At 41.9% G+C, this 26,848-nt stretch overlaps 2 protein-coding genes across 9 annotated transcripts in view; one reads left to right on the top strand and one right to left on the bottom strand.

Annotated features, from left to right (window-relative positions):
• The window catches only part of LOC109622736 (cyclin-dependent kinase-like 1), a 76,040-nt gene that overhangs the window by 45,782 nt on the left and 3,410 nt on the right, over positions 1–26,848 (bottom strand). The gene's annotated exons all lie outside the window — the stretch shown is intronic.
• The window catches only part of LOC109419703 (cell growth regulator with RING finger domain protein 1), a 170,339-nt gene continuing 149,374 nt past the window's right edge, over positions 5,884–26,848 (top strand). Inside the window, exons 1-4 of one of the 8 annotated variants that reach the window (XM_062845987.1) lie at positions 5,887–6,048; positions 6,110–6,139; positions 21,834–22,319; positions 22,600–23,552. In XM_062845987.1, the coding sequence (XP_062701971.1) occupies positions 23,446–23,552 (107 nt within the window). In that variant the 5' untranslated portion in view covers positions 5,887–6,048; positions 6,110–6,139; positions 21,834–22,319; positions 22,600–23,445. Of the gene's footprint in view, positions 6,140–21,833; positions 22,320–22,558; positions 23,553–26,848 lie in introns of all 8 variants that reach the window. The other 7 variants (XM_062845989.1, XM_062845990.1, XR_009996322.1 and 4 more) reach the window with 7 other exon arrangements.

Genomic DNA, 26,848 nt, shown 5'->3' with positions numbered 1-26,848 from the left:
AGAATTATCAGAGCAATCTCTGGAAGAAATGGAGAATTGCCTTTGGAAAATCTCTGGAAGATTCTAGATAAATCAGGAATTCTTGGAGTTCTCTGGCAGAGCTCCTAAAGAAAGCTTTAAGAGATTTAGAACGAAAAGATCGGAGTTGTTTCTAGAGCATGGTTTCCCTAACCCCAGGGGGGTCACTAACCTTCATCCAGGGGGCCGCGCATTTGTGGAGCGGCTGATCATGGAGCAGAATACAGACTACTTGTCTAGCGACGGTCTAGTTGGTACCTTGAGACGAGCGTGTGATGCGGCAATGCCGAGGCGATCCATACCCAGGAATGGACGAAGACCGGTGTACTGGTGGTGTCAAGAAATCGCGGAGCTCCGTGCATCTTGCCACAGGGCAAGGAGAAGGATGCAGAGAGCCCGGACCGATGAGTCGAGAGCGGAGCGAGAGGTGGCATACAGGGCGGCAAAGTTCCCAACTAACAATCACTCATTTTACAAGCACCTTTACGACGAATTGATTCAGCATGATGCTGAATAACATTTGGATAATTTTCAGGCACAACCATTGTTCGGGTTTTGTTCACACAAATTTGGAGAAACTATAAAGCATAGTTTTGTGTGCCAACTGAACTGTTTGTTGTTAAATCGTTTTACAACTATATAGTAAAGCTGTTATTCAGCTTTATCAAAAATGAATAAAAATTTAAAAAATGCAATTTTTTTCAATTTCCACGAGAATTTATGATTGGAACTTAATGCTGTGAACAACTATTGTGAAATAATAACTACACATAAATTTACTTAAATCCAAATTCGAACTCGAGACCCGTCGATTGCCAACCGCATGCCTTCCTATCTGCGCCATCCTAGAGATGATGAATTCCAGCGCTCAAATCAAAACATAAACTTCCCGTGGTTTAATAATGATCAGACTTCGACTCCTATCCAGCAGTGGTGAATTAACACAACATTATGGTTAATGACTGAACAACAGATTAATTCAGCTGTTGTTCAGTATAAAACACGTGTTTTTCATCATGTACTCTGAGTTGAAGTATGGTAAAACAAAGGCGCTTATTTGACTTGTGAAAAACACATTATACAGACACATGTCCTAATTTTTACATGAACTTAACAAGAAGCAGAAAAACGTCTTGTTAAACTATGTTGTAAAGGAATTACTGCGAGTCGAATAAAAATCTTATTAAACGCTTGAAAAGTGTTCTAAATTATCATTGTTAATACCAATACGAAAAGTTGAACATTGGCTACTTTTTAATTGAAATAGCATTTGTACAGTAATGTGTTCAGCGTAATTTTAGTTCAGCAATAATTTCTATTATAAAGCAACAATTCAGCATGCATGCTTGTTTACGGCTGGCGATTGTTAGTTGGGTTGGCACTGAACAAAGAGATCAAGGCGCGTAAGCGGGCGTGCTTCAACGATCTCTGTCAGACGGCCAACACAACCCCCTGGGGTGATGCATACCGCGTAGTCATGTGCAAAACGAAAGGCACATCTGCACCACCGGAACGCTCTCCCGCGATGCTGCAGAGGATTGTGCACGAGGTGAGACCATGGGCACCCACACCGCAAGACCATCCTGGTCCGAGTGAGGTTCCCCCAGTGACGAATGATGAGTTAGCCGCAATTGCGAAATCACTTAAGCTGAACAAGGCCCCGGGCCCGGATGGCATTCCGACGGTGGCTATTAAAGCGGCCATCGAAGCTAGCCCTGACATGGTCAGATCGGCTATGCAGAGATGCTTGGATAGAGGCGAGTTTCCGGAGAGGTGGAAAAGGCAAAAATTGGTTCTACTGCCCAAGCACGGGAAGCCACCAGGCGACCCGTCGGCTTATAGACCAATTTGCCTTTTAGACACGGCCGGGAAACTCCTAGAGCGGATCATTCTGTCGAGGTTATTGGTCTATACCGAGAGGCCGGACAACGCGGGGCTATCAGACAGCCAGTACGGGTTTCGCAAAGGTAGATCGACCGTGGATGCCATTAGGTTGGTGACTGGATTGGCCGAAATTGCGCTGCAGAAAAAGAGAAGAGGCATACGGTACTGCGCGATCGTAACGCTAGACGTTAGAAACGCCATCAATAGTGTAAGCTGTAAGCGCCATAACTCGTTTAGGTGTCCCGGCTGGCCTAAGGCGTATTCTGGGTAGTTACTTCCAGAACAGGGTGCTGATTTACGACACCGAGGAAGGCCAAAAACAGTACAATGTCACTGCGGGGGTACCGCAAGGATTCATCTTGGGTCCGGTACTGTGGAACGCGGCATACGATGGAGTACTGAGGCTAGCACTACCACCGGGAGTAAAGTTGGTTGGCTTCGCTGACGACATTACCCTGGTGGTATACGGTGAGTCGCTCGAAGAGGTGGAATTGACGGCAGCGCATGCGATTGACATAGTGGAGGGCTGGATGAGGTCGAGGCAACTGACACTCGCACACCACAAGACGGAGGTGGTGGTGGTGAACAACCGCCAATCTGCACAGCAGGCAGTGGTCACCACGGGCGGGTGCTCGATCGAGTCCTGTCGCTCACTGAAGCTTCTTGGAGTCATGGTCGACGACAAGTTGAGCTTCAGTAGTCATGTCGAGTATGCTTGTAAGAGGGCGAGTGTAGCGGTTATGGCATTGTCTAGGATGATGTCAAACAGTTCGGCAGTTGTCTCGAGTAAGCGGAAGCTGCTCGCGTCAGTAGCGGTGTCCATACTACGGTATGGCGCCGCCGCATGGTCGAACGCGCTCAAGCTGCAGAGGAATGTTGACCGACTAGAGAGTGTACATAGGCTGATGTGCCTCAGGGTGGCCAGTGCATACCGGACTGTCTCGAAAGACGCGGTATGCGTGCTAGCGGGCATGATGCCGATAGCATTGGTGTTGGCCGAGGATGTTGAGTGCTACGATGAAAGAGGTACGAGAGGTGCGCGACGAAACGCCAGAACTTCGTCTATGGTGAAATCAAAGTCCAAATCAAGTCGTAGCACTCGGGCTCAGACTGGGTACCACCTCAAGTACTACACTTGGTCCCCGGTACCCAAGTTTGACATTTGATTGCATACCTTATTTTTATTGTACTTGTGTTTTCGTTACCTATGACAACGACATGTCAATATGTCGAATTCGTTGTTGTCAACGCAGTTTTATTACTCCCATGCTCTAATCTGAGGTCCCTGGTGCTCTTTACATGGGCGAGATCGAGCTTAAAAGGATCGGCTCTTAAGGTCGGCTCCAAATAAGGTTTTCGGTACCGAATTAAGGAAACAAACGCATGTGGTTGCTTTTTCTCACTAATTTATTAATTACATATTGAGGGTGTAATCGTGTAGAGTGTCTGGACGGCCGGCAACGCTGAGACCTAACAAGAACGGCGATGATGGGGACTAGGGGGTTGCCGACAGTGGAGATTAGAACGATGGCGTCGTCAGGCGGGTCAACATGGCGGCGGGGTGGTAGGTCGACGGGGAGTATTTTACTGTGTACACAGCGAGCGACGGAATTTCGGCTGGCGAGAGATGACGTCCTGCTAAAAGCTCTCATGATCAACAACGCTGAGGACTGCTTGAAATAGTTGCACGACGGATGGTGAAGTATGTTTCCGACAGAGTTATTATGATGGGCTTGCCCATTGCTTCTCCCAGACCAAGACCCAGAAGGCCACCATTTGCCTGACATGATCCAAAGCTTTAACAATTACTTCCATTTCCTAAAATAAAATAAATGTTAAATTGTTAGGAGAAATTTATCACTCAATACTCACCAGAGTCTGAAATTTTTCGTGTTTATCTTTGTATAAACAGTAGTTTGTTACTCATAGCAACATAAGCGGAGTACTAGATTTTCAATTTGTTGAACGCCGCAAAGTATTAATATACGAAGGTATTATAGTTGTTTGGTCTAGTACTTCACGAACCCCGAAATTTCACACCAATGTATGGGAGTTGAACGACTTAATTTGGACTTTGGTGAAATGGCAAAGAGTCTGGGAATCTTCAACAAAGGGTAGGTGGACACACAGGCTCATACCGAGCGTGTCCCGGTGGATGTGTAGGCCCCATGGCGAAGTGAACTTCCACCTGACACAATTCCTGTCGGGCCATGGGTGCTTTAGGTGGTACTTGCACAGGTTCGGACAGGCAAACTCACCCTCATGCCCAGAGTGTGCAAACAGGGCGGAAACGGCGGAACATGTGCTCTTCGAGTGCCCGCGTTTTGCGGAGCAGAGGTCGAGCATGTTAGAGGTATGCGGCAGGGATACTACTCCCGATAACATTATAGAGAGGATGTGTACGGGGGTAGACGAGTGGAATGCCGTGTCGACCACGGTATCCACAATCGTGCTCCACCTCCAGAGGAAATGGCGGGCCGACCAACAGTTAGTCGAGTTGGCCCCCTAGAGATATGCCGTATGTGATGGCTGACAGATGATAGCGAGAGTGTGAAAGCACAGTCCCCCCCTCCTCTACGAAGTAATCCCTAACGGGCGTGCCGCGGAGCAAGGTCAGGTAGTGCAGAATGTGGTTTTCCTACGGTGTTGCTAACCAACTGGTTTCCTCATTCTATAAAAAAAGGGGGCCGCGCGGGACAGTCGAATATTTTACCGAAACAGAGAACAAATAAGAGAATTTCTATGGTGGTTCGCGAAAAGTACGTTTGCTGGCCAAAGGGGGTCGCGCACCTGAAACTTTGGGAACCTATGTTCTAGTGGATTGTTTGATAGGATCTATTGGAATTCCCAGATAAATTTCCTTTGAATAATATTTATCAGGGAGAAATTCTTGAAGATGCTCGGGAGGAATACTTGAAGAAATTCGGGGATTAAATCTCTTGAATAAAATCCATGAAAAATCCCTTGAAGAGTTCCAAAAGGCATTCATAGAAGAATTTTGCAGATAATCCTTAAGAGAATTCTGAAGAAATCTGAAAAGAACTCCCGATAGGGGAGGAAATTTCTGGAAAAATACTGGGAAGAATCCCCGGAAAATACTCATGATTTATGGGAAGAACATCTCGAATAATTCCTGAAAAAAAAATCCCGGAGGGATACTTGGAAGAAACTTTGGGAAAAATACTAAAGGACTTCTTCTGAAGAATAAAAAAAAGCTTCGACAATTTGCGAAAGGAATAGCTGATGGAATGCTTGGAATAATTCCAAGAAGTGATTCTAATTTGTTCGGATGTTCCCATTCCATTAAAAAAATCAAAAAAAAAAATACAGCTTTAAGTAGTTCTTTTTAGTATAATATTCGAATGAAATTGATAGTACCACAAAATAAAAAGTCTGAAAACATTAATCGGTAGTTTTTCATTTGTTAGGGAAAATGCAAAAACCATCGTTTTTTTTAGTTTTTTTTTCTAATAAAAACATCTTCACCAACTACAACATACACGGTTTCCTGTAGTGGCGCATTCCATTGAATTCTTATGGGACCCACCACTGTAGGAACACTACCACCACTATAGGCGCAAAGGAGCAAAAAAATAAGGAAACTCATTGCTAAAAAGATGTTTTTCACCAGATTTTGAACATAAAACTGAATTACTAATTACTGGTACTAACTCCACTAAGAGAGCGTTTACCCTAGCACAATATTCACTGTCAATTATTTCGCAATGCATAAATACTATTTAACGGTGAGTTTAAATTATCAGGAACTTAGTTCATGGTTCCACGTATAGATGGATGCGACCAACTATCGGCTACTATCGCACATGCACGTGGAGAAGTCCATCGCACTTCGATACACACGTAAAAGCGAAGTGAATATATGTATTTCAGGTACCCTAAACAAAAAAATGTTCTACGTAGCTTACCTCTGGGTCAAGTATTACACCATCAGAAACTGTTTCTAGAAACGTCATATGCAATACGTATAAGTAATTTTGCGGTGTTTATATTTATGTCGCAGCTGATCGAACGAAAATATTAGTCACCGCCAACACGCAATATTTTTTTTATTCGGAGTTTTGTAAACATTGGAATAGCTAAGTTCAGTTTTTTGCTACTTAAAATTCTGGAATAATATTTTAAATTGTAAGTAGTGCATACATTTATTACATTTCAGGATATAGTATTGCAATGGGATGTTTTCTAGGAATATACCAATTATCAATGCATGTTTAAAGTAAGTACGTTTTCAGTATTGAATTTAAACGACAACATGGTCAACCTCTGCATTTCAGCGATAATGTGTAAATTACTTCAATGTGAACTTATTCGATTTGCATGAAAAACGTGGTTAGACTAGTGTTAAATGAGTAACGTAAAACGGGGTATCATTGATCGGTGGGGTAATATTGATCGGCTTGACCGACCCCATGAAATGTCCAAACAAAATTTTTTATTTGAATCAGTTTCTACTCTCAAAAGGTATTTCGTAATCTGATATTATTTAACCATTAAATGACACGGAATTCATGAAAATTGAATTTCATAAACATTGAAATAAATCGATTTTTCCTTAACTGTGTCAAACATTCATGTTTGGTATGACTACTAGATACAATATTAGGCTAAAAATTATTGTATAACTTCAAAATGATTTCGTAGAGTTGGGTTTAATAAATGCAACTTTTATGAAAGTAGAAACATGTAGGTACTAAAAAAGTAAAAAAATGTACTGATTTTTAGGAGCTGATAAGAAAATCAACACGATCGAAATGACTCCAATCTAGAGTGCGATGCAACAATGATCTCAATTCAGTAACAAATTTTGAAAACGACGTATAATCAATGCTACACCATTGATTATACGTCGTTTTCAAAATTTGTTACTGAATTGGTGTCAAACCACCACGTCTTGATGAGACAAAGTTTGTCGAAACAGCTAGTTTGTCGAGAAAAAAATAGATTAAAAAACCTCTTTTAACATGTTTCAAAGTTTCAAAAAACTTTTTCGATTAGCTTAACTCAGAGGGCCAGTACTTGTTTAAAAAATTTAAAAAAAATGTAAAGTTTGCTTCAACAATAGAATTATTAAAGAAAGATCGAAAAATTTGATTAATGTTCCCTAGGATTACGGTACTGCAATCCAGGGTCATATTAATCATTTAAAAACTTAAGTGCAAAGTCAAACATTCATGTTTGGTATGACTACTAGATACAATATTAGGCTAAAAATTATTGTATAACTTCAAAATGATTTCGTAGAGTTGGGTTTAATAAATGCAACTTTTATGAAAGTAGAAACATGTAGGTACTAAAAAAGTAAAAAAATGTACTGATTTTTAGGAGCTGATAAGAAAATCAACACGATCGAAATGACTCCAATCTAGAGTGCGATGCAACAATGATCTCAATTGGTGTCAAACCACCACGTCTTGATGAGACAAAGTTTGTCGAAACAGCTAGTTTGTCGAGAAAAAATAGATTAAAAAACCTCTTTTAACATGTTTCAAAGTTTCAAAAAACTTTTTCGATTAGCTTAACTCAGAGGGCCAGTACTTGTTTAAAAAATTTAAAAAAATGTAAAGTTTGCTTCAACAATAGAATTATTAAAGAAAGATCGAAAAATTTGATTAATGTTCCCTTGGATTACGGTACTGCAATCCAGGGTCATATTAATCATTTAAAAACTTAAGTGCATTACATTAGGCCGATGCCCCCACTCCTTCAAAATTCCCAAAATATTGAAGGGGTGAAAAGAAAAAATTGGCATGACTCATGATTCCATTTGCAATACAAAAATAGCTTTCAACATACTTTTTACAAAAGAGTACATAAGTGTAGAATTAGCTTGATGTTAAAATACACATTAATAAAAACAAAAAAAAAAACAAGAGAGTACATAATTTTTAGTTTTCAATTTTTTTTTTTGGTTTGTTTTGTTCATTATAAATTTTTATCCTCCTTGCCACCCAAAGCAGAATTGCACTGGAATCTCCAAGGAATTCCAGTGGATTCCCAGCGGAATCCCAGCGGATTCCCAGCGAAATCCCAGTGGAATCCCGGTAGATTCTCAGTGGAGTCATAGCGTAATCCCAATGGATTCCCAGCGAAATCTAAGCGGAATACCAGTTGAATCCCCGCGGGTTTCCAGTGAAATCCCAACGGATTTCCAGCAGAACCCCTGTGAAATTTGAGTGGAGTCCTCGAGAGTTGAGAGTCATCCGACCGGTACAAGAAGACGTGGTGCGCAGCGAGCTAGGTGGGTCGACCAAGTGGAGGACGATCTGCGGACCTTACGCAGAGTGCGGGACTGGAGACAAGCAGCCATGGACCGAGTGGAGTGGAGACGGCTACTATGTACAGCAGAGGCCACCCCGGCCTTAGCCTGATCGGAACTCGGAACCCAGTAGATTTGCAGTGGAACCAGTCGATTCCAAGCGAATTTCAAGCACTGGGAATCTGCTGCGGATTTCAGTGGAATCCCATTGGATTCCCAGCGGAATCCCAATGGGTTCCCAGCGGAATCGCAGTAGTATTCCAGCGAAATCCCAGTGGAATATTAGTTAAATCCCCGCGGGTTTCTAGTGAAATCTAAACGGATTCCCAGCAGAGTCCCTGCGGAATTTGAGAGGAGTCCCAGCAGATTCCCAGCGGAATCTCAGCGTATTCCCAGCGGAATCCCAGTGGATCACCAGCGGAATCCCAGTGGATTCCCAGTGGAATCCTAGTAGATTCCCAGCGGAATCCTAGTGGATTCCCAGCGAAATCCTAGTGGATTCCCAGCGGAATCCTAGTGGGTTCCCAGCAGAATCCCACTGGATTCCCAGTGGAATCTCTGCGGAATCCCAGTGGATTCCCAGCGGATTCCAGCAGAATACTCAGCGGAATCCCAGTGGAATCCCAGTGGTTCCACAGCGGAATCCCAGTGGATTCCCAGCGGAATCCCAGTGGATTCCCAGCAGAATCCCAGTGGATTCCTAGCGGAATCCCAACGGAGTTCCAGTGGATTTCCAGCGAAATCCCAGTGCATTCCCAGCGGAATCCCAGTGGATTCCCAGCGGAATCCCTGCTGTGGGAGTTCAGTTGATGGTTCTCGATGAGAATCGCCCAGCGCAGCGACCCGATACACTGCGTCCGACGTGCTCGGACGCTGGCCGAAGGAAGAGTCGCAGCTTGCTATGATCTCGTCAGCAAACTCTTAACACACTGAGAGCTGCTAATTGTCAGACATATACCACACACCAGTGGATTACTAGCGGAATCCCGGTGGATTCCCTGCGGAATCCCGGTGGATTCCCAGCGGAATCCCGGTGGATTCCCAGCGGAATCCCGCTGGATTCCCAGCGGAATCCCGGTGGATTCCCAGCGGAATCCCGGTGGATTCCCAGCGGAATCCCAGTGGATTCCCAGCGGAATCCCAGTGGATTCCTAGCGGAATCTCAGTGGATTCCCAGCGGAATCCCAGTGGATTCATAGCGGAATCCCAGTGGATTCCCAGCGGAATCCCAGTGGATTCCCAGCGGAATCTCAGTGGATTCCCAGCGGAATCTCAGTGGATTCCCAGCGGAATCTCAGTGGATTCCCAGCGGAATCCCAGTGGATTCCCAGCGGAATCCCAGTGGATTCCCAGCGGAATCCCAGTGGATTCCCAGCGGAATCCCAGTGGATTCCCAGCGGAATCCCAGTGGATTCCCAGCGGAATCCCAGTGGATTCCTAGCGGAATCCCAGTGGATTCCTAGCGGAATCCCAGTGGATTCCCAGCGGAATCCCAGTGGATTCCCAGCGGAATCCCAGTGGATTCCCAGCGGAATCCCAGTGGATTCCCAGCGGAATCCCAGTGGATTCCCAGTGGAATCCCAGTGGTTTCCCTGTGGAATCTCAGTTGATTCCCAGTGGAATCCCAGTTGATTCCCAGTGGAATCCCAGTTGATTCCCAGTGGAATCCCAGTGGAATCCCAGTGGAATCCCAGTGGAATCCCAGTGGAATCCCGGTGGATTCCCAGCGGAATCCCAGTGGATTCCCAGCGGAATCCCAGTGGATTCCCAGCGGAATCCCAGTGGATTCCCAGCGGAATCCCAGTGGATTCCCAGCGGAATCCCAGTGGATTCCCAGCGGAATCCCAGTGGATTCCCAGCGGAATCCCAGTGGATTCCCAGCGGAATCCCAGTGGATTCCCAGCGGAATCCCAGTGGATTCCCAGCGGAATCGCAGTGGATTCCCAGCGGAATCCCAGTGGATTCCCAGCGGAATCCCAGTGGATTCCCAGCGGAATCCCAGTGGATTCCCAGCGGAATCCCAGTGGCATTGGCGTATCTAGGATTTTTTCCTAGGGGGTGCCTGGGGGGTGCCAGTTTGAGTGGCTTCCAGGTTGGTTTGCTTTTTTTGCAAAAAGAAATACCGATCCACCTTCAACTTCTTAGTACAAAAATATCACGGGACAAATAAGCCCGAAATTTTAAACGCGCTTTATTTTAAAGAACAGTTTTCTTTGTTTTTGAAAAATCCGAACCGTTGTACTGACTTAACACTCATGTGAGGTTTGAGAACTTGATAAGTTGATTACCTATAATACATGGAATTTGTATTTTCAGTTGGAACTTTACAATCATCACAACCCCTTTGTGGATTGAATATATTGATTAAGAATACGTTTTCAGAGCAATTATTAGAAGTGTAAATCTCGGAAACTATCAAATATCCACAAATTTGCGTTTAACTTGTATTCTTCGTGACATCCTCTTTGTTTTATTGCATGATAACAACCCTTATAAAATAGTTTTCAAGAACAATTGTAAGAGTCTTTTTTTTTCCTCCCATGTTGTGGAAATTAAGCCACTGCGTCCAATAAGCTGAACTTTTGTGGCATTGAAATTGTAAAATCCGGATATATATTTGCATTTTTGGTTTGACTACAACATTAATAGCGAACTTCGATTTTTCTCTTCAGGATTCTAATTCTATGCAATAATATAATAAAGAAATTTGTGTTTTCGGCAAAACATTGTTTCGGTTATTCCTCAGGGAATATTCCCGGCAACTTATTTGGAAATTGTTTTGCAATTCATTTGAATTAAGACTTCTTTATGAAATCTCTCGGTAATTCCTTTGAATTCGGCAAATTTCTTCGGCAATTCCCTTAGGAATTTATATGTCTAGAATTTGATACTGAACACCTTTTACGCATCCTTTGAAAATTTCATCGGAAATTACTTTGGAAATTTCTTTGGCAATTCCACTAGCAGTGTATTTGTCGACTCACTTGAAGTGCAAATTTTTTTTTCGGTAATACCAATCCGTGTGGTCAAATTATGAAATTCAAATAACTCAACGTACATATGTACAGATGGGTAAATTATTGGTTAAATTGGGAAAAAATCCACAGCTCAGGTGAGGTTTGAACTCACGACCCTTATTCGCTAGACAAGTGCTTTACCAACTAAGCTACCGAGCCAATTAATGACCCGACAACTTAGTTGTCATAAGGTTCAATTCTAATCTCATCGATCTATATCATCTTCCCCTAAACCGCAAATATAACCATCTCTGTTGTACATATGTACGAAGAGCGAAAGCGATTTGTTTATTAGTTGGTATAGCACTTGTCTAGCGAATAAGGGTCGTGAGTTCAAATCTCACCTGAGCTGTGGATTTTTTCCCAATTTAACCAATAATTTACCCATCTGTACATATGTACGTTGAGTTATTTGAATTTCATAGTTTATTTGTTTTTCTTTACTTCATTAGCAAATCCTTTGAAATGTTTTCTCGGGAGTTTCTTCGCCAATTTTTAGTAGTCTTTCAAGCGATGTTTTGGTAATGTCAACAATTCTATTGATAATTGCTTTTTCAAATTATCTAATTTCTCTTCAGGCAATTCCTTTGGAAATTATTTTAGTGAAGCCTTTGGTGATTCATTCAACATTGACTCTGTGAACTTCCTCACAATGTATTCGGCAAGTCATTCTACTTTTTTTCCGATTTTCGTTGATTTTTTGGAATTTCATTATCCATGCTAGGTATTTCTTCACCAATTCTTTTGAAAACTCCTTCGGAAGTTCTTTTATAAATCGCTTCTAAAATTTAAATAGAAATTCTTTAGACAATTTCTTCAGTAATTATGTAAGGAATTCCTGCAGCAGATGATTTCAGAACATTTTGGGCATTTCCGATGTTACTTGCATTGAACATTTATTTGGGAATTTTATAAGCAAATCCTTTTGAAATTTTGGAAACTTTTAATATTACTTTAACTTCTTCGGTAATTTCTTTGGAAATTGATTGGGCAATTTTCTTAGAGATTTCCTTTGGGAATTTCTTTGAAAAAAATCTCTGGCGGTTCTTTAAAAAATCTGTCACTGCAATCACTTTTGGAATTCTTTCTAAATTTTGTTCAGAAATTCCTTTGATGATTTTGGAAAATTCTTTGAGAATTTCTTCGATTTTTTTTTGGAATTGTTTGTGTAAATTTTTATAGAATACTAGCTGTCCCGGCAAACTTTGTCTTGCCGTCTTGTGGTGGTTTGGCAATTGTTGAGCTCAAAATAGCACCGCACTCTAGATTGGTTTCAATTCGATCGTGCTGATTTCCTTCCCAGGTCATAAAAAATCAGCATTTTGTCTATTTTATTATATTTTTAGTTCATTTTCCTACCTTTTTTTTACATATAAACACAGCCACCATGAATACGAATCTAACCATGCAAGATTCATTCTGATCGGTTCAGCCGTTCGTGACTTTTGTTGCCTCAAAGGGAAGTCAAACTCATTTTTATATATATAGATATTTCGGCAATTTATTTTGAGATTGGATTTGGCCAATTTCTTTAAAAAGCCTTCCGGAATTTCTCTGGTGATTCTTATATGAATTCTTTTGGCAACTACTTTGAAAGTTCTAAGGTTATTTTGATGAATTTTTTCTGACAATTGCTTTGGGAATTTGTCAGGAAGGTTTTCGTGAATTTTAAGGATTTTTTAGAGCAAGTCCAGTTGAGAATTTCTGTATTTCCAGTTCAGCAATTTTCGGAAGCAATATATATAAATACAACTGAATCATAGAGAATAACAAAAGTAATCACGATAAAATTGCCTGAGAAAGTTGCAAAATAACTGAAAAAGAAATTGCTGAAATAAATTCAGAGGAATAGCCATTGAAATTATAGAAAAAAAAACCAAAGAAATTGCTGATTAAAAACTACCACAGAAATTTTCAAAAAAAAAAAACATGCCGAAGGAACTCTCAAAGAAATGTTCTAGCGAATACGAAGGCGTGGGTTCGAATCCTACCAGAACGTGTTTTTTTACAAATTCATCTCTCAATTTGTCAAATAGCAACATACGGTGACTTCTAATCAATAAGTTTTTCCCGTTCATTCCTATAGGATTTCACTAGAGATTTGTCTAGTAATACCTCCTAGGATTTCGCTGGAATTCCAACTATTCTCGAAATTCGTAAAGGAATTCCTACAGAGATTTTTGTTGGGATTCCTTCAGCTGGATTTTTTTGAAGAAGTCCAACAGAGTACTAGAAGTAATCCCATGATTAGTTTTTAGAGTAATCCATGATTAAAAACTCAAGAGGAATTCTCAGATGAGTATTTAGAAAAATCCCTGAAAAACCCTAGAAGAATCCCAGCAAGAATGCCTGGAGAAATCCGTAAAGGGATTTTTGCAGGTATCACAGTGAGAATTCCTGGAGGAGACCTAGGAGGCATGCCTGAAACATTGGAAGCAGCAGAAATCGCTTTAGAATCCCAGGAGGAATTCCTGGATGAAAGTCAAGAAGAGTTCCTGGAGGAATCTAATGAGAAATATTTGGAGAAATCTCAGGAAAAAAAAACCTTTAGGATTTCCAGGAATAAACACCGAAGGTACTTCTGCAAGGCTCCTAGTAAGATTTCCTTGAAAAATCCCAGCAAATTTTTGAAGGAATCCCTGGAAAAATACATATAAGAATCCCTAGAGATATTCCGGGATGTATTATAGTAAGAATTTCTGGAGGAGTCCAAGGAGGAATTGCTGAATGAATTACAGCAGAAATAGCTTGAGAAATCCAGCTGAAATTCCTGGTGGAAGGCAAAGAGGAGTTCATGGGAGAAAATCTATGAGAAAATTATGAGCGAATTTTTGGATAAAATATCTTGGATTAAATTTCCTGGAGGAATCACCGGAGAGCTTCTGAACAAATCCCAAAAAAAAAATCTCAGGAGGTATTCTTAGAAGGATTCTGAGATGTATCATTGTAGAAATCTCAGCAGAAACTGCTGGAGAAATTTCTAGAGAAACCTCATCAGGAATGCATGGGGGGAATCTAAAGAAAAATCCTTGGAATACCTAGAGAAGTCTGCTAGAACCGGTAGAGGTATTCTGGAAGAATATGTAAAGGAATCGCAGGAGGAATATAAGGAATATATGAAGGATTCTCAGAAAGATTTATCCGATATATTCCAGCCGCCACTATGCTAGGATAAATTCATATAGGAATCTCTAGAAGAATTTCTGGCCATATCATAGTAAGAACTTCTGGAGAAATTGCTGGTAGAACCACAGGAGGAGTTGTTTCAGATATTCTTGGAGGAAGGCCAAACGGAGTTTCTGAAGGAATTCCATGAGGAATATCTGGAGAAATCTTTGGATAAAATTTCTTGAGGAATTCCTGGATGAGTTTTTAGAGAAATCCCTGGCAGAACAACCAAAAGAATGTCTGCATGAATTCCAGGAAGATTCTTTGGTAAGATCCCTGCAGAAAAGCCAGGAGAAAGCTCTAGAAGAATCCGTAGCATAATTTCTGAAGTACTACGGTTAGAATTTCTGGAAGAAGAATAGCTGGAAGAACCGCAGAAATTGCTTGAGGAATCCCAGCTGAAATATCTGGAGGAATTCCCAGAATTCCGAGAGGTATCATAGAAGTAATTTCTAGAGAAATCCTTGAACCAGGGATGTCGGGGTATCCTAAAAGAAGATCCTCTAACAAATGCCTGGAGGAATACCTACAGTTCTCCTTGAAATAATCGGTAGAAGTATACTGGAGGAATCCCTAATGGAATCGCAGGAGAAATCACAGGAAAAATGCCAGAAGAAATCTTTAGAAGTATTTCTGAAGGAGTTTTAAAGGGGATCGCTTGAAGAGTTCCAGCTGGAATTCATGGAACAAGGTCAATAGAAGTTCTTGGGGAAATCCCTTGTGGTATTTCTAGAGGATAAATCCTTGAAGAAATCTCTGGAAGAATCACCGAAGGGATTTTTAGATAAATCACAGAGAGATTTTCCTGAAGAATTTCCAGAAGAACTTCCCTAGTAGAATTCCCAGTAGGAATTGCTGGAAGAATCTTAGCTGGAGTTGCTTGAGGAGTTCTAGCCACAATTACCGGAGGAAGGCCAATATAACCTCCTGGAGGAATTCCATGAGAAATTTCTGGAAGAATCTCTGAAGGAATTCCTAGAAGAATCACCGGAGAAATTGCTTGATCAATCTCTGCAGACATTTCTTGTATGTACAACCCCATCAGGAAGCAGAATCCTAAGGAAAGTTTATTGAAGAAATATCGGGAGGAATCCATAAAGGAGGCATAGAGAAATCATTGAATAAATATAGAAGTCTGTTCATTGTTCTTACCAATATCCAAAACGGCAACACGTACAACAGTTGTATAAGTAATTATAGGTTTGTTTATGTTTTGTTTAAATGTGCCATCAATATTGGAATTATTGTGTGAAGTTTTAAATTTTAGGTGCCAGTCAAGGAAAAATTCTAGGGGGTGCCAAATTTGTTCTAGGGGGTGCCGGGCACCCCTGGAACCCCCCCTAGCTACGCCAATGCCCAGTGGATTCCCAGCGGAATCCCAGTGGATTCCCAGCGGAATCCCAGTGGATTCCCAGCGGAATCCCAGTGGATTCCCAGCGGAATTCCAGTGGATTTCCAGCGGAATCCCAGTGGATTCCCAGCGGAATCCCAGTGGATTCCCAGCGGAATCCCAGTGGATTCCCAGCGGAATCCCAGTGGGTTCCCAGCGGAATCCCAGTGGATTACCAGCGGAATCCCAGTGGATTCCCAGCGGAATCCCAACGGATTCCCGCATATTACCAGCGGAATCCCAGCGGATTTCTAACGGTTTCCCAGCAGAACCCCTGTGGAATTTCACTGGAATCCCATCAGAATCCCAGCGGATTCCCAGCGGATTCCCAGCGGAATGCCAGCGGATTCTCAGCGGATTTCCAGCGGAATGCCAGCGGAATCCCAGCGGAATCTCAGCGGATTTCCAGCGGAATCCTAGCGGATTTCCTGCGGGATCCCAGCGAATTCCTAGCGGAATCACAGTGGATTTCTAGCGGAATACCGACGGATTCCTAACGGAATTCCAGCGAACTTCAAGCAGGATTCCAGCGAATTCCCAGCGAAATTTTAGCGAAGTGCTAGTGGAATCAGTGTAATCCCAGCAGGTTCTTAACGGATTTCCAGCGGAGTCCCAGTAAAATCGCAGGTGATTGTCAGTGGAAACTCATCGGGAATCCCAGTAGATTTCCAGTGGAATCCAGCGGATTCTCTGCGAAATACTCTGTGGATTTGTGGATTTCCTGTCCTAGCGGATTTCTAGTGATTTTTAGCGGATTCCCTGCGGATATTCTGTGGATGTCCAGTCGATTCCCGGCATATCCCAGCAAACGCCGCGCGGATCCCAGTGTATTCCTAGTGTATTTCAAGAAGATTATCAACAGAACCCCAGTGGAGTCCCAGCAGAATTCAAGTGGAATTTTAGTGCAAGCTCTGTGGAATCGGAAACCATGTATCAGCGGAATTTTCATGAATTCTCGGTGGAACTTGGACGAATTCTCAGCGGAATATCTGCGGAATCTCAGTAAATTTCTAGTGGATTGATGGCGGATACAACCGAACCTAAGCAATCACGTAGCTCAGGCTGTTGAAATGCATGCATAAAAATGGTGTACGTGAATAACCAATGCAACTACCCAAACAATTTGTTCGATTTCATTCAAGCCAAACCGTTAAAATGGATCACTAAAATAACTAAAACGGGCGCTATGAAATGAACAGATAGCGCCACCGTAGCCTTGTGTGTTTGACGTAACTCGACTGCTGTCACTGTGTTACCGTCCATATACGGTGGCGCTTTTGTTTTGATGCGGTGGGTAGCGGAAAAGTCGGCTTCAATGATCCATTGTGTGGACATAATGTGAGTGGGGGCCGTTCATAAACCACGAAGTCTTTTTGGAGAGAGGGGGGGGGGGGGGGGGGGGAGGGTGCAAAATGAAGTTTGTTACAGCACGGACAGTACATTTTCCAACGCAGCTTGCCGAGAGGAAATATTCTAGTTTCTGATAACACTACTTTGAATGCCTAACAAATGAAATCTTTGGTCATTGCATCAGCTTACTCTGTCTGAATTCCATCCACATTATTTTTTTTTGTCTGTATTAACGAGATTTTTAACCCTAGGCTAGTTCATCTCGGGACCCACGTTTTACTTCCCTTCCGAAGGAAGAACCCACATTTTTGTGAGTATGTCGGGAATGGGATTCGATCGCAGGTTCAAGTGTTCTAACCACCACACCGGGTCCGCTCCACAATCCACATTAATTTATAAATGACTCTCTACCCTCTCAACCCCCTAAAATTTATTATATTGAATGTGCAATTTTATTCACAAACACTGCGTTTTTCTACTAATCTAGAAGAAATGACGAAGATTGTAAAAAGTATATACACTTATTTGAGCACCCACGTGGACAAAGCAACAGTCTTCTCCAACCAATGCAAATCTACGTTGGTAAAGTGTCAAGTGTCATTAACCCAACAATGATAATTGGTTATGTCTAGGCTTCTAAAGTGCATGAAAAGCAAATACTTTGGCGCAGGTACATCTCAGACTGTCGCGTCGTCGTTTTAATAAATATAACTGTACTAAACCGACAGCGCATGATGGCCCGGCAAATACAGGAAATGCATCTTGCGAACAAGCTGCGCCACTAGCTCCAGCGACCAGTCGGAAAGAGGTGAGAATATTCCCTTCCCCATGTTCATGGATGATAATGAGCAGCACTTCGTATGCTGTTGACATAGTACAAATTCCAGAGTGAATTAGCGGAGAAACCTGTGAATTGTTGAAGCACCGTCTTCCGAAGCTTGGTGCAAAAGAAGCTACTTGGATTCGAAAAAATATGTTTACCTTTATTTGATCAATATTTGGAAGCTTCGAGTCGAAATGTAGTTTTACCGAAAATATTGCCTCATGACGACACAGAATTTCTTATCTAAGTTGATAAATAACGTATTGATAAATTCTCTGATGCCGTGATATTCCAGGTATTCCATTATATAACAGACAAAAGATATGATACAAATAAATACAGGGTGTGGCAGGAAAAAATGAGCAAATTTCAATGCACTGTTACTGGGTTAGCTTGTGAGAAATTTGACGAATTTTCATGCCAGTGTATTAGGTAATGTCTGAATTCAAGTATTACAAACTTAAATTTTTTTTAAACTACTCTAAACTTGAACAATGCACAGTGGGCCAGGACCCAAACTTACGAGGAAAGATGCATTCAGCGCCATCATTTGATTTTTTGATCTTCTACAAGCTTGTTCCTAATATTAAGGCCCTCAAATTCCAATGTACAGGGGGTGGCCAAATTGTTTGGGATAGGCATCTTTTTTTCTCTCACAAAACAGTTCAACATGCCTTAACTTTTCATAGAGTGCATAACAATTTTTAAAATTTTGACTGTTTGTCAACCTATTGAATGTGCAGTACATCATTGGTGTAGTAGACTTTTATATTGGAGTAGGCCATGCTTGAGCAAGGCAAATGATTGAGGATTCTTTCCCAAACTGTCATTGCATTTAGACGTGTACACGGTATACAGAAGGTGATATATTCCCGAAATCTGACAGTCTTTTGATGACGTAATCCAAGTCGTTCATAGGCGATCTAGTACTCCACACCAATTTGATCAACGTGGAAGACGATAAGAACGACGTCACATATTTACATCCAACCAAAATAGATGCTTACATAGGTTACTATCCTGCCTTCCGTGGACGTATATTTGAAACTTCTACCATTGGGTTCTTTAGGGGTATCCCAATTATTTCATAATCTGATTCTCCACCCAAAATTTTGCCGAAATCCAAAATTTCATAATTTTTGGAGTCCGGTAACTATTTTTAAAATGCATTTATAGTTTGTATGCGGATTTTTTTTTGTTCGGGTCGAAATGTCATTTTATCGATTGAATTGTCATTCTATCCACGAAAATTAAATCAGTTTTGTTAATTTAACCATCAAAACAAAGGTATTGAAATCCAATAAAATCACGTTATACTCAGATTAAATGAGCTCTTTCGATAAGGCCATAGAAAATAGCAATATTTTACTCACTAAACAGCCCAATTGGTACAAATTTGGGCTCGATAGGTTATTCCTTCGCGAAGCCAGATTTGTTCTCGTGAAACACTGTTTTTTAGACTATCAATTTATGAACTGTCATAACTCATAACCAGTGAACCAAATTGAATGAAATTTTGAACGTTCATCAACATAACATTATAAAATGTAATATGTTCTCACGGCGAATAAAGTTGAAGCCTAGTTGTGACGAAGCTTTCGATGTTACATACGAAATGTGATCCTTGAAAGTTAGCCTTATGTATGTAGGCCTCCGATCAGGGGGAGTGTAGCGTCTTTCCCGGCTTCGACAGGACATATGCCACTGTTCGACTTACCCAACAAAACAAGAAGTGCAGCTGAGTGGTACGTTTCCCGGGCACCGAGGCAATCACGTGGCGTAGGCTCATCGGAAGAACTGTGAACGTCTTCGGACCGGTTGATAGAACCTGCAGGGTGGTCGTTTGGCTGAAATTGTAGGCCTCTGATCAGGGGGTGTGTAGCGTCTTTCCCGGCTTCGGCGGGACATATACCACTGTTCGACTTACCCAACAAAACAGGAAGTGCAGCTGAGTGGTACGTTTCCCGGGCACCGAGGCAATCACGTGGCGTAGGCTCATCGGGAGAATGGTCAACGTCTTCGGAACGGTTGATAGAACCAGCGAGGTTGTTTGGCTGAAATTGTAGACCTCCGATCAGGGGGAGTGTAGCGTCTTTCCCGGCTTCGACGGGACGGGACATATACCACTGTTCGACTTACCCAACAAAACAGGAAGTGTTGCTGAGTGGTACGTTTCCCGGGCACCGAGGCAATCACGTGGAGTAGGCTCATCGGAAGAACTGTGAACGTCTTTGGACCGGTTGATAGAACCGGCAGGGTGGTCGTTTGGCTGAAATTGTAGGCCTCCGATCAGGGGGTGTGTAGCGTCTTTCCCGGCTTCGGCGGGACATATACCACTGTTCGACTTACCCAACAAAACAGGAAGTGCAGCTGAGTGGTACGTTTCCCGCACACCGAGGCAATCACGTAGCGTAGGCCCATCGTGAGGATGGTTAACGTCGTCGGACCGGTTGAAAGAATCGGCGAGATGGCCGTTTGACTGAAATTGTAGGCCTCCGATCAGGGGAAGTGCAGCTGAGTGGTACGTTTCCCGGGCACCGGGGCAATCACGTGGCGTAGGCTCATCGGGAGAATGGTCAACGTCTTCGGAACGATTGATAGAACCAGCGAGGTCGTTTGGCTGAAATTGTAGGCCTCCGATCAGAGGGAGTGTAGCGTCTTTCCCGGCTTTGGTGGGACATATACCAATGTTCGAGTTACCCAACGAAACAGGAAGTGCAGCTGAGTGGTACGTTCTTCGGATAGCGAGGCAACCACGCAGCGTAGACTCGTCGGGAGGTTGGCGAACTTCTTCGGGACGATTGATAGACAGAACGGTGAGGTAGTTATTTGGTCCCGCGCCTGACGAAATGGCTGATGGGTTTATTAATTGATTGGAAGCTGCACAGCAGGCTCGTTTTTTGGACTAGGTTCAAATGGACGAACTGATAGCCCCTCCGGCCAATACCAAGGATCACCAACAACAGATGCAACTGATCTGCACACGGCCACTTTGAACGATACAAAGGAAAGATCCTCAATGTTTTTGCCACGGGGTACCAGCTGGTAACTTTCACTAGTGAAGAATGAACATTCGAGATGTCCATCACATGTTGTTTGACTTCTTCTTCGTTTTGATCGGGCGCAAATGGAGTGACGTAGAAAGATTCCATATCGCGAGCAATGTCAGTATTGTTAGTTACTCTTAGACACAAGTTGTTAGGCCTAGTTGGAGCTTTACGAGAAGAGTTATCCTTAGAAGGCCCACCCTCGGTGAGCTCAGTAACATTGGTATTATTGCCAGTCTTCTGAAGTGACGTTTGTTTCACAATGGATTGACGATTGTCTTGTTTGTCAGGTGCAGCGGGTGTTGAAAAATTGACTCGGGGCATGCTTTTGCCATTTTCGGAGCTGCTGGAGGGATTCGTCAGGATTTGCACTCTTTTATTGGCACCAATCATAAATTTCTCCGAGGCATGTGCAATTGAGGCATTCACTTCGTCTAGAACTTCAAAGAATGAAGTATCATCGCATGACCTAGACCGGTTGATGCAATCCTCACTCCCGTCACTCCTTACAAAAATATAAACATTAAAAAAAAAACAAATTACGTTTCTTAGCTCTGTTTTCGATGGGACGAAAATGGGAGCACTTTGCTTTCCTCTAACTGTGTAAGAGAACCGATTTTTGGAAATATTGCTTCTTTATTTAATAAAAAATCAAAAACCAAAAAGTGAAGAAATGCTTCCAGTTTCACCTTAACATGGGTTCCGTTCGCCTACATACGTTATGTGTATGATAAATACTAATTTCTCAATTACTTAAGTGTATCATTATTCATTGAGCATCCATAATCTATGTGCTTTTACCTTTTGCTCATCAGACAGCTTGCGTAACAATATCTCTTTATACTCTTCATACTTCCAGAACCGAGAAACAGTTATAAATAAACGGATCTTTGTCTCTAAACGTGTAAGCGCAGTAAACACCGTCGATTCCAGAGACTTGCGAAGGAACGAACACGAACGGTTCCAAACAAAACAAACAAAGCTCCATCCAACAACGCATTTCTCACAGAGACTTCATTTATAAGCAACATCAATGCTTCCGTTAGAAACGAACCCGTGATGATGTGACCGAAGACAAAATGCGAGCGAATGTCGCCTCTCAAAACGCACGTAGCTTGGTAACCGCGCCGCGAGCAAAGCAACTATAGCTGAAACGAGAGTGCAGTTGCATTTTTTGTACTCTCTTTTCGTTGAAGCAGTGTAGTTGCCACTATGAACATAGCAAGCCGCAGCCGTTGTGGACTCTGGATAGGACATCTATGCTCGGCCGAACGGAGTACGTTTCGAGCAGTTGCATTCTCTTCGACTAGTAGGCTTTTGTATAACAGTTAACACGCGATGAAAGGTAAAGGCTTGTATGAAAAATGAAAAAAAAAATGTGCCAACCTTATTCATTCCTTATTATTCAACTTTCAACTGGAAATAGGACTCGTAAGTTTCTGGAAGGTTAGAAAAAAGTTTACTGATGTTCAGATTCAGTAAATTACAAATTAATGCAATAAGAGAGCAATTTTTCATAACATTGGCTTAAGTTTATCGAGTTCGTTGGCACATTTTTTCAAATTTAAGAGACGCATTTATCAGGCAGCGCCATTTACACACCGCGTATTCTCCCACAATCGCAGCCGGCTGCGCACCGTGTCTGCAGAGGAAGTACGAAACAACAACACGCAAGCAAGTGGCGGCAAGAGAGTCAACGCCGACCGAGACGGATTGGTTTTAATATTAAACCCGTTGCTTGGATACTATTTCAACATCGCAGCAGCTGGCTCGGCCTGCTCAGTTATGTTTTTTCTCTGCTCGAGTGAGGTGCGAATTCCGAAAGCGGCGGCAGTTCCGGCGACTCGCATATGCGGATCGTGTTTGTGAGGCTGTATTGTACCAGTATCAGAAGTGGTTTTGATTGAAGAAATATTGAATGCGCGCTGGTAAATATATCGATCGATCCGCGAAGAACGAGGTTCAAGCTCTGCTAGTGGCATATCAACAGAACTGGGCTTGGCGCAAAAGAATCTTGTGAATGCTGTTCGATCTGTGCTCTGTGCGTAGAAGAGGAAATTTTCGGCGTTGCTGTGCAGATTTTTGTTTCGTAATTTGCTGAAACGGCAAAATTAAGTAGTTAGAAATCCGTACGCGAAGAGGGTGTTGTGGATGAAGATGGTTCGCTCTTAGTGCTTCTTTTGCAAATAGTATGAGGTGTATTTGAAGTTGAAATTGTACATAGCCGAAAAACAAAGGAGCTAAGAAGAAAAACAACTCATTTGAGCAAGATTAAAGTAAGACTATATTTGCTCGAGGTCAAGTATGCGCATCGGCCTTATTTGAGAGTGCTCAAGAAATTTGCGTGAAGTTGTGTCTGCGAGTGTGTAGTGAAGAAAAAACCAATCGAAAGAAACACAACTGTGCCAACTTTTATCCATTTTCCCTTTCGAACCACATCAAGCGACAAAAGACCAGAAACAACAGCAATCATGAACGTGTTCAGTTCCGTAATGCTGTCAACGGTGGAGATGACCAACCTACTTCCACTTGCGGCCATCATCGTCTGCGTTGGAGCCATGATCATGTTTTTGGCCAAGTAAGTAGCACACGAACTCGAAACAGGAAAACTAAATGAAGGGTTCATAAAAGGAGGGCGATGACGGAGAAAGCTCTCCGGTAGAAGAACGCGAATGAGTGCAAGATTTTGCGTCTTATTTCCTCGTAAACCCAATTTAAAATTTTCAAATTTTCATTATTATATATTTTTTTAATTTGAAAGATGTGTACGCGACAAGATTGTTTTTTTTCGACTTTTCGTTATTTCATAGGTATCTAAAAATATGCACTCTTAAGTTGTTTTGAGTTCCAAATGGCCAAACATTATTTTCTATTTTTAGAACCGAATGTAGGATACTGTAGTATTCACCTCCGCGCCCGTCTGTCACTGACTAATCTCCTCTCTCTCTACCTTTCGCTACCTGTCAAATGTATCAATCAAGGTCTTCTATATAAGGTAGGAACATCTGGTATCTTTACCAGTATTGGTGTTGTATAATTTAGTATGACGTAACATGCCAGAAAGTCGGGACGGTTCGTGTTAATACACTACAATCCCCCCTCAACAATAAATAAAGTGCTCGTTACTATAGCCGAATATTAATACATAAATCTTGGCCAAAAGCGCCGTACAACATGTTAGAGTAACTCATTTATACCGAAGAAAAGTTGCAATTATTTCGAGTCCCATATGATTAACTACATATTCTTAAATCACTTCAGATCAGTTAAAATTTGAATAATCTAACGAATACGATCATCCAATAAGCATGTGATTCGTTTAACAACAAGTCCAACCTTTGACCTATCCTCCTCATTATCTCGATCATTAAACGACGTAAACATGTTACAGTTATTTTACGTCTACTGTACGTTGATTCTGCCATAATCTCCCTTACTTTTTTATTTTAGTTTTTTTTTTGTTTAGAGACGTCTGTAGCTATCTATGCAGTAACTATTTTCTTCATACCACTTCAAATTCCTTCTCTTGTTCTAAATGTCACGTGCGATATAACCAAACTTAACCTAAACGATGGCAACACCATTCCAATTCAAAACATTAGTTCATGTTACGTTGCACCTACATGAATCCGTTTTTTTTTTTTACATTTATCGAGTTTCATTGCTCCGTGTAATTATTATTTTTAACATCGGAGACATCAATACTATTGTAACGAGCTCAATCCACATACGCTTACGCCAAATTAACTCTATCTCTATCATCGAAACATCTCGAAGTTTACATACATGTGGATCAGCTGTTCATTCGGAAAAAGGAAATTTCGTCCTGTCTAAAGTAGATATATGTTGAAATTAATTTATATTTCAAACATACCAAACATTTTGCCTTGCTTTTCTTTATCTGAGGAATATAACAGTTCTTATTTCCGGTTATTCGTTACAGCGCTTGCCAGCAAAACATGATCAGAATTGGGCTCACAAGTACTTCCATACTTAGGATTGACACCTTAGAGCCGATGCACACGGGCGGCGCGTCCACGCAGCGTGCACGCAAGTGCGTCCTGAGTTACACACAATCAAATGGGAGGATGCACACGAGAACGCAACGCTACCGCACCGCAACCGCGCCGCACCGTGTGCGGCACGCAATGTCAACGCATGCCGCACAGGAACGCTGCGACGACGCAGCGTGAATTCACGCGGCGTCAATTAACGCTCGTGTGCATCGGCTCTTATAATCAATCTCACAGTGACGGCCTCCAAATAATTCATTGAAACACTCTTTGAATTCAAAATTTCTAATTTAGTAATCGGATGCTATATTGAAGTTTGTACCCAGTGTACGGGAAAACGAGAACAGCGTTTTCCAAGAAAGATTATTCCAGTCGCTAGTTACTGAAATTATCAAGAATGTGACCAGAATCAACGCATCCACAGCAATCAGCTATTCAAATTCATGCTGATTTTTCGTTTAACTTATGATTAGTTTGTGAATTAGTTAAATAGGCCGTAAAGTTTTCAAAGTGTAATTCACCTCTGTGGGTCACATACCTATAATACACTCACTCAACCTTTGGGTTGTTATGCGGTCAGCAGCAAAACGTTAGAGCTGCGTTTAATACTTTGATTTTTTTTTTTGAGTAGTACAAAACACAACAGTAGGACAACCAAAAGTGTGTTCTGCAATTCTCGACATTTTCACTCAGAACTAAACGAATCAATTCATTAGTTGATGCTTTTGCTTCTTTTGAAATCCTGACTCTCACTAGAACCCGACCTGTCTTTCTTCAACCCCGTTCTCTTTGTGCACTATCAGAGTTATTAATTGAAGTGCCTCCTCCCACCTGCCATTGCGTGAAATTGTATATTGTGTTGTAAGCACAATGAAGCCGAAATTCTTTTTTTTTTCTTTCGACCGGAACGGGAATGTAACCTGCAGTCTCCAATTTGACAAAACGAATGAGGCGAGCATGTATATACATATATACAATAAGGTATGTTGACCGTCACGATTCTCAACTCTCAACTCTCCATATCAGTTGGGACACTGATCCATCCTGTTCATCTTCATCTCTCACTATTTCCTACAACTCAACTGACTCCATTCTTCTGGATATTTTTTCATTTCATCCTTTTCAAATCAGCTGATTCGTATACCGTTCAGCAATTCAATCGAAATCTCACCACATGATTATTAGCTACTCCATGTTGCAAAGCTACACAGACATCATGTGCAGGCCGTCATCTCATAAACCACTTCCCTTAGACTCATCAACGATCCAATCTTAGCACTATCGTTCATTGCCTCTATCTTTTCTCGAATTCGGCAGCTTCTTTCAGCTTCAGTAACACGAATACTTAGTATTTTTGTAAACACGAACAATTAGTATTTTCGTAAATATAAAACAATCACAAACGTACAACTCCTTGCTAATTCCCAAAAGTGCAGTGAATCCTTACTTCGATTCCTTTCCTTAATGGCGTGACGGTCCTAATGGGACCAAACTAGTTTTTCAGTTCAGTGTAACATGAACATTGCGACTATTATGCTGTTGCTTGAAATCCGAAGTGGACTGGGGTGCGAACATTGAGTTTTTACTCACTTTAATGTGTCACTACTCGATTCGGATGAGTGCGTGTAGTAGCTCTTAACTAGCTGAATGATGCGCAATGCTAACCATTTGTTCAAATTTACTTCGCATCTATAACTTCACATGTCGCGCGAGTCACGACTTCGATTTAGTGCTGCGACGATAATATAGGGTAACCAATATAATTTGGACCCCCATATATTTTGGACCCCCTGGGTCGTATTTTCATAATTTTCACAGATGTAATGAAGAGATGACGACAATTTTTAGAATCATTCGTTAA

The sequence above is a fragment of the Aedes albopictus genome, chromosome 1 (assembly GCF_035046485.1).
Source record: "Aedes albopictus strain Foshan chromosome 1, AalbF5, whole genome shotgun sequence".
Classification (NCBI taxonomy): Eukaryota; Metazoa; Arthropoda; class Insecta; order Diptera; family Culicidae; genus Aedes; species Aedes albopictus.
Note: the sequence above shows the minus strand (reverse complement) of the source record. Positions and strands in the feature narration are given on the sequence as shown.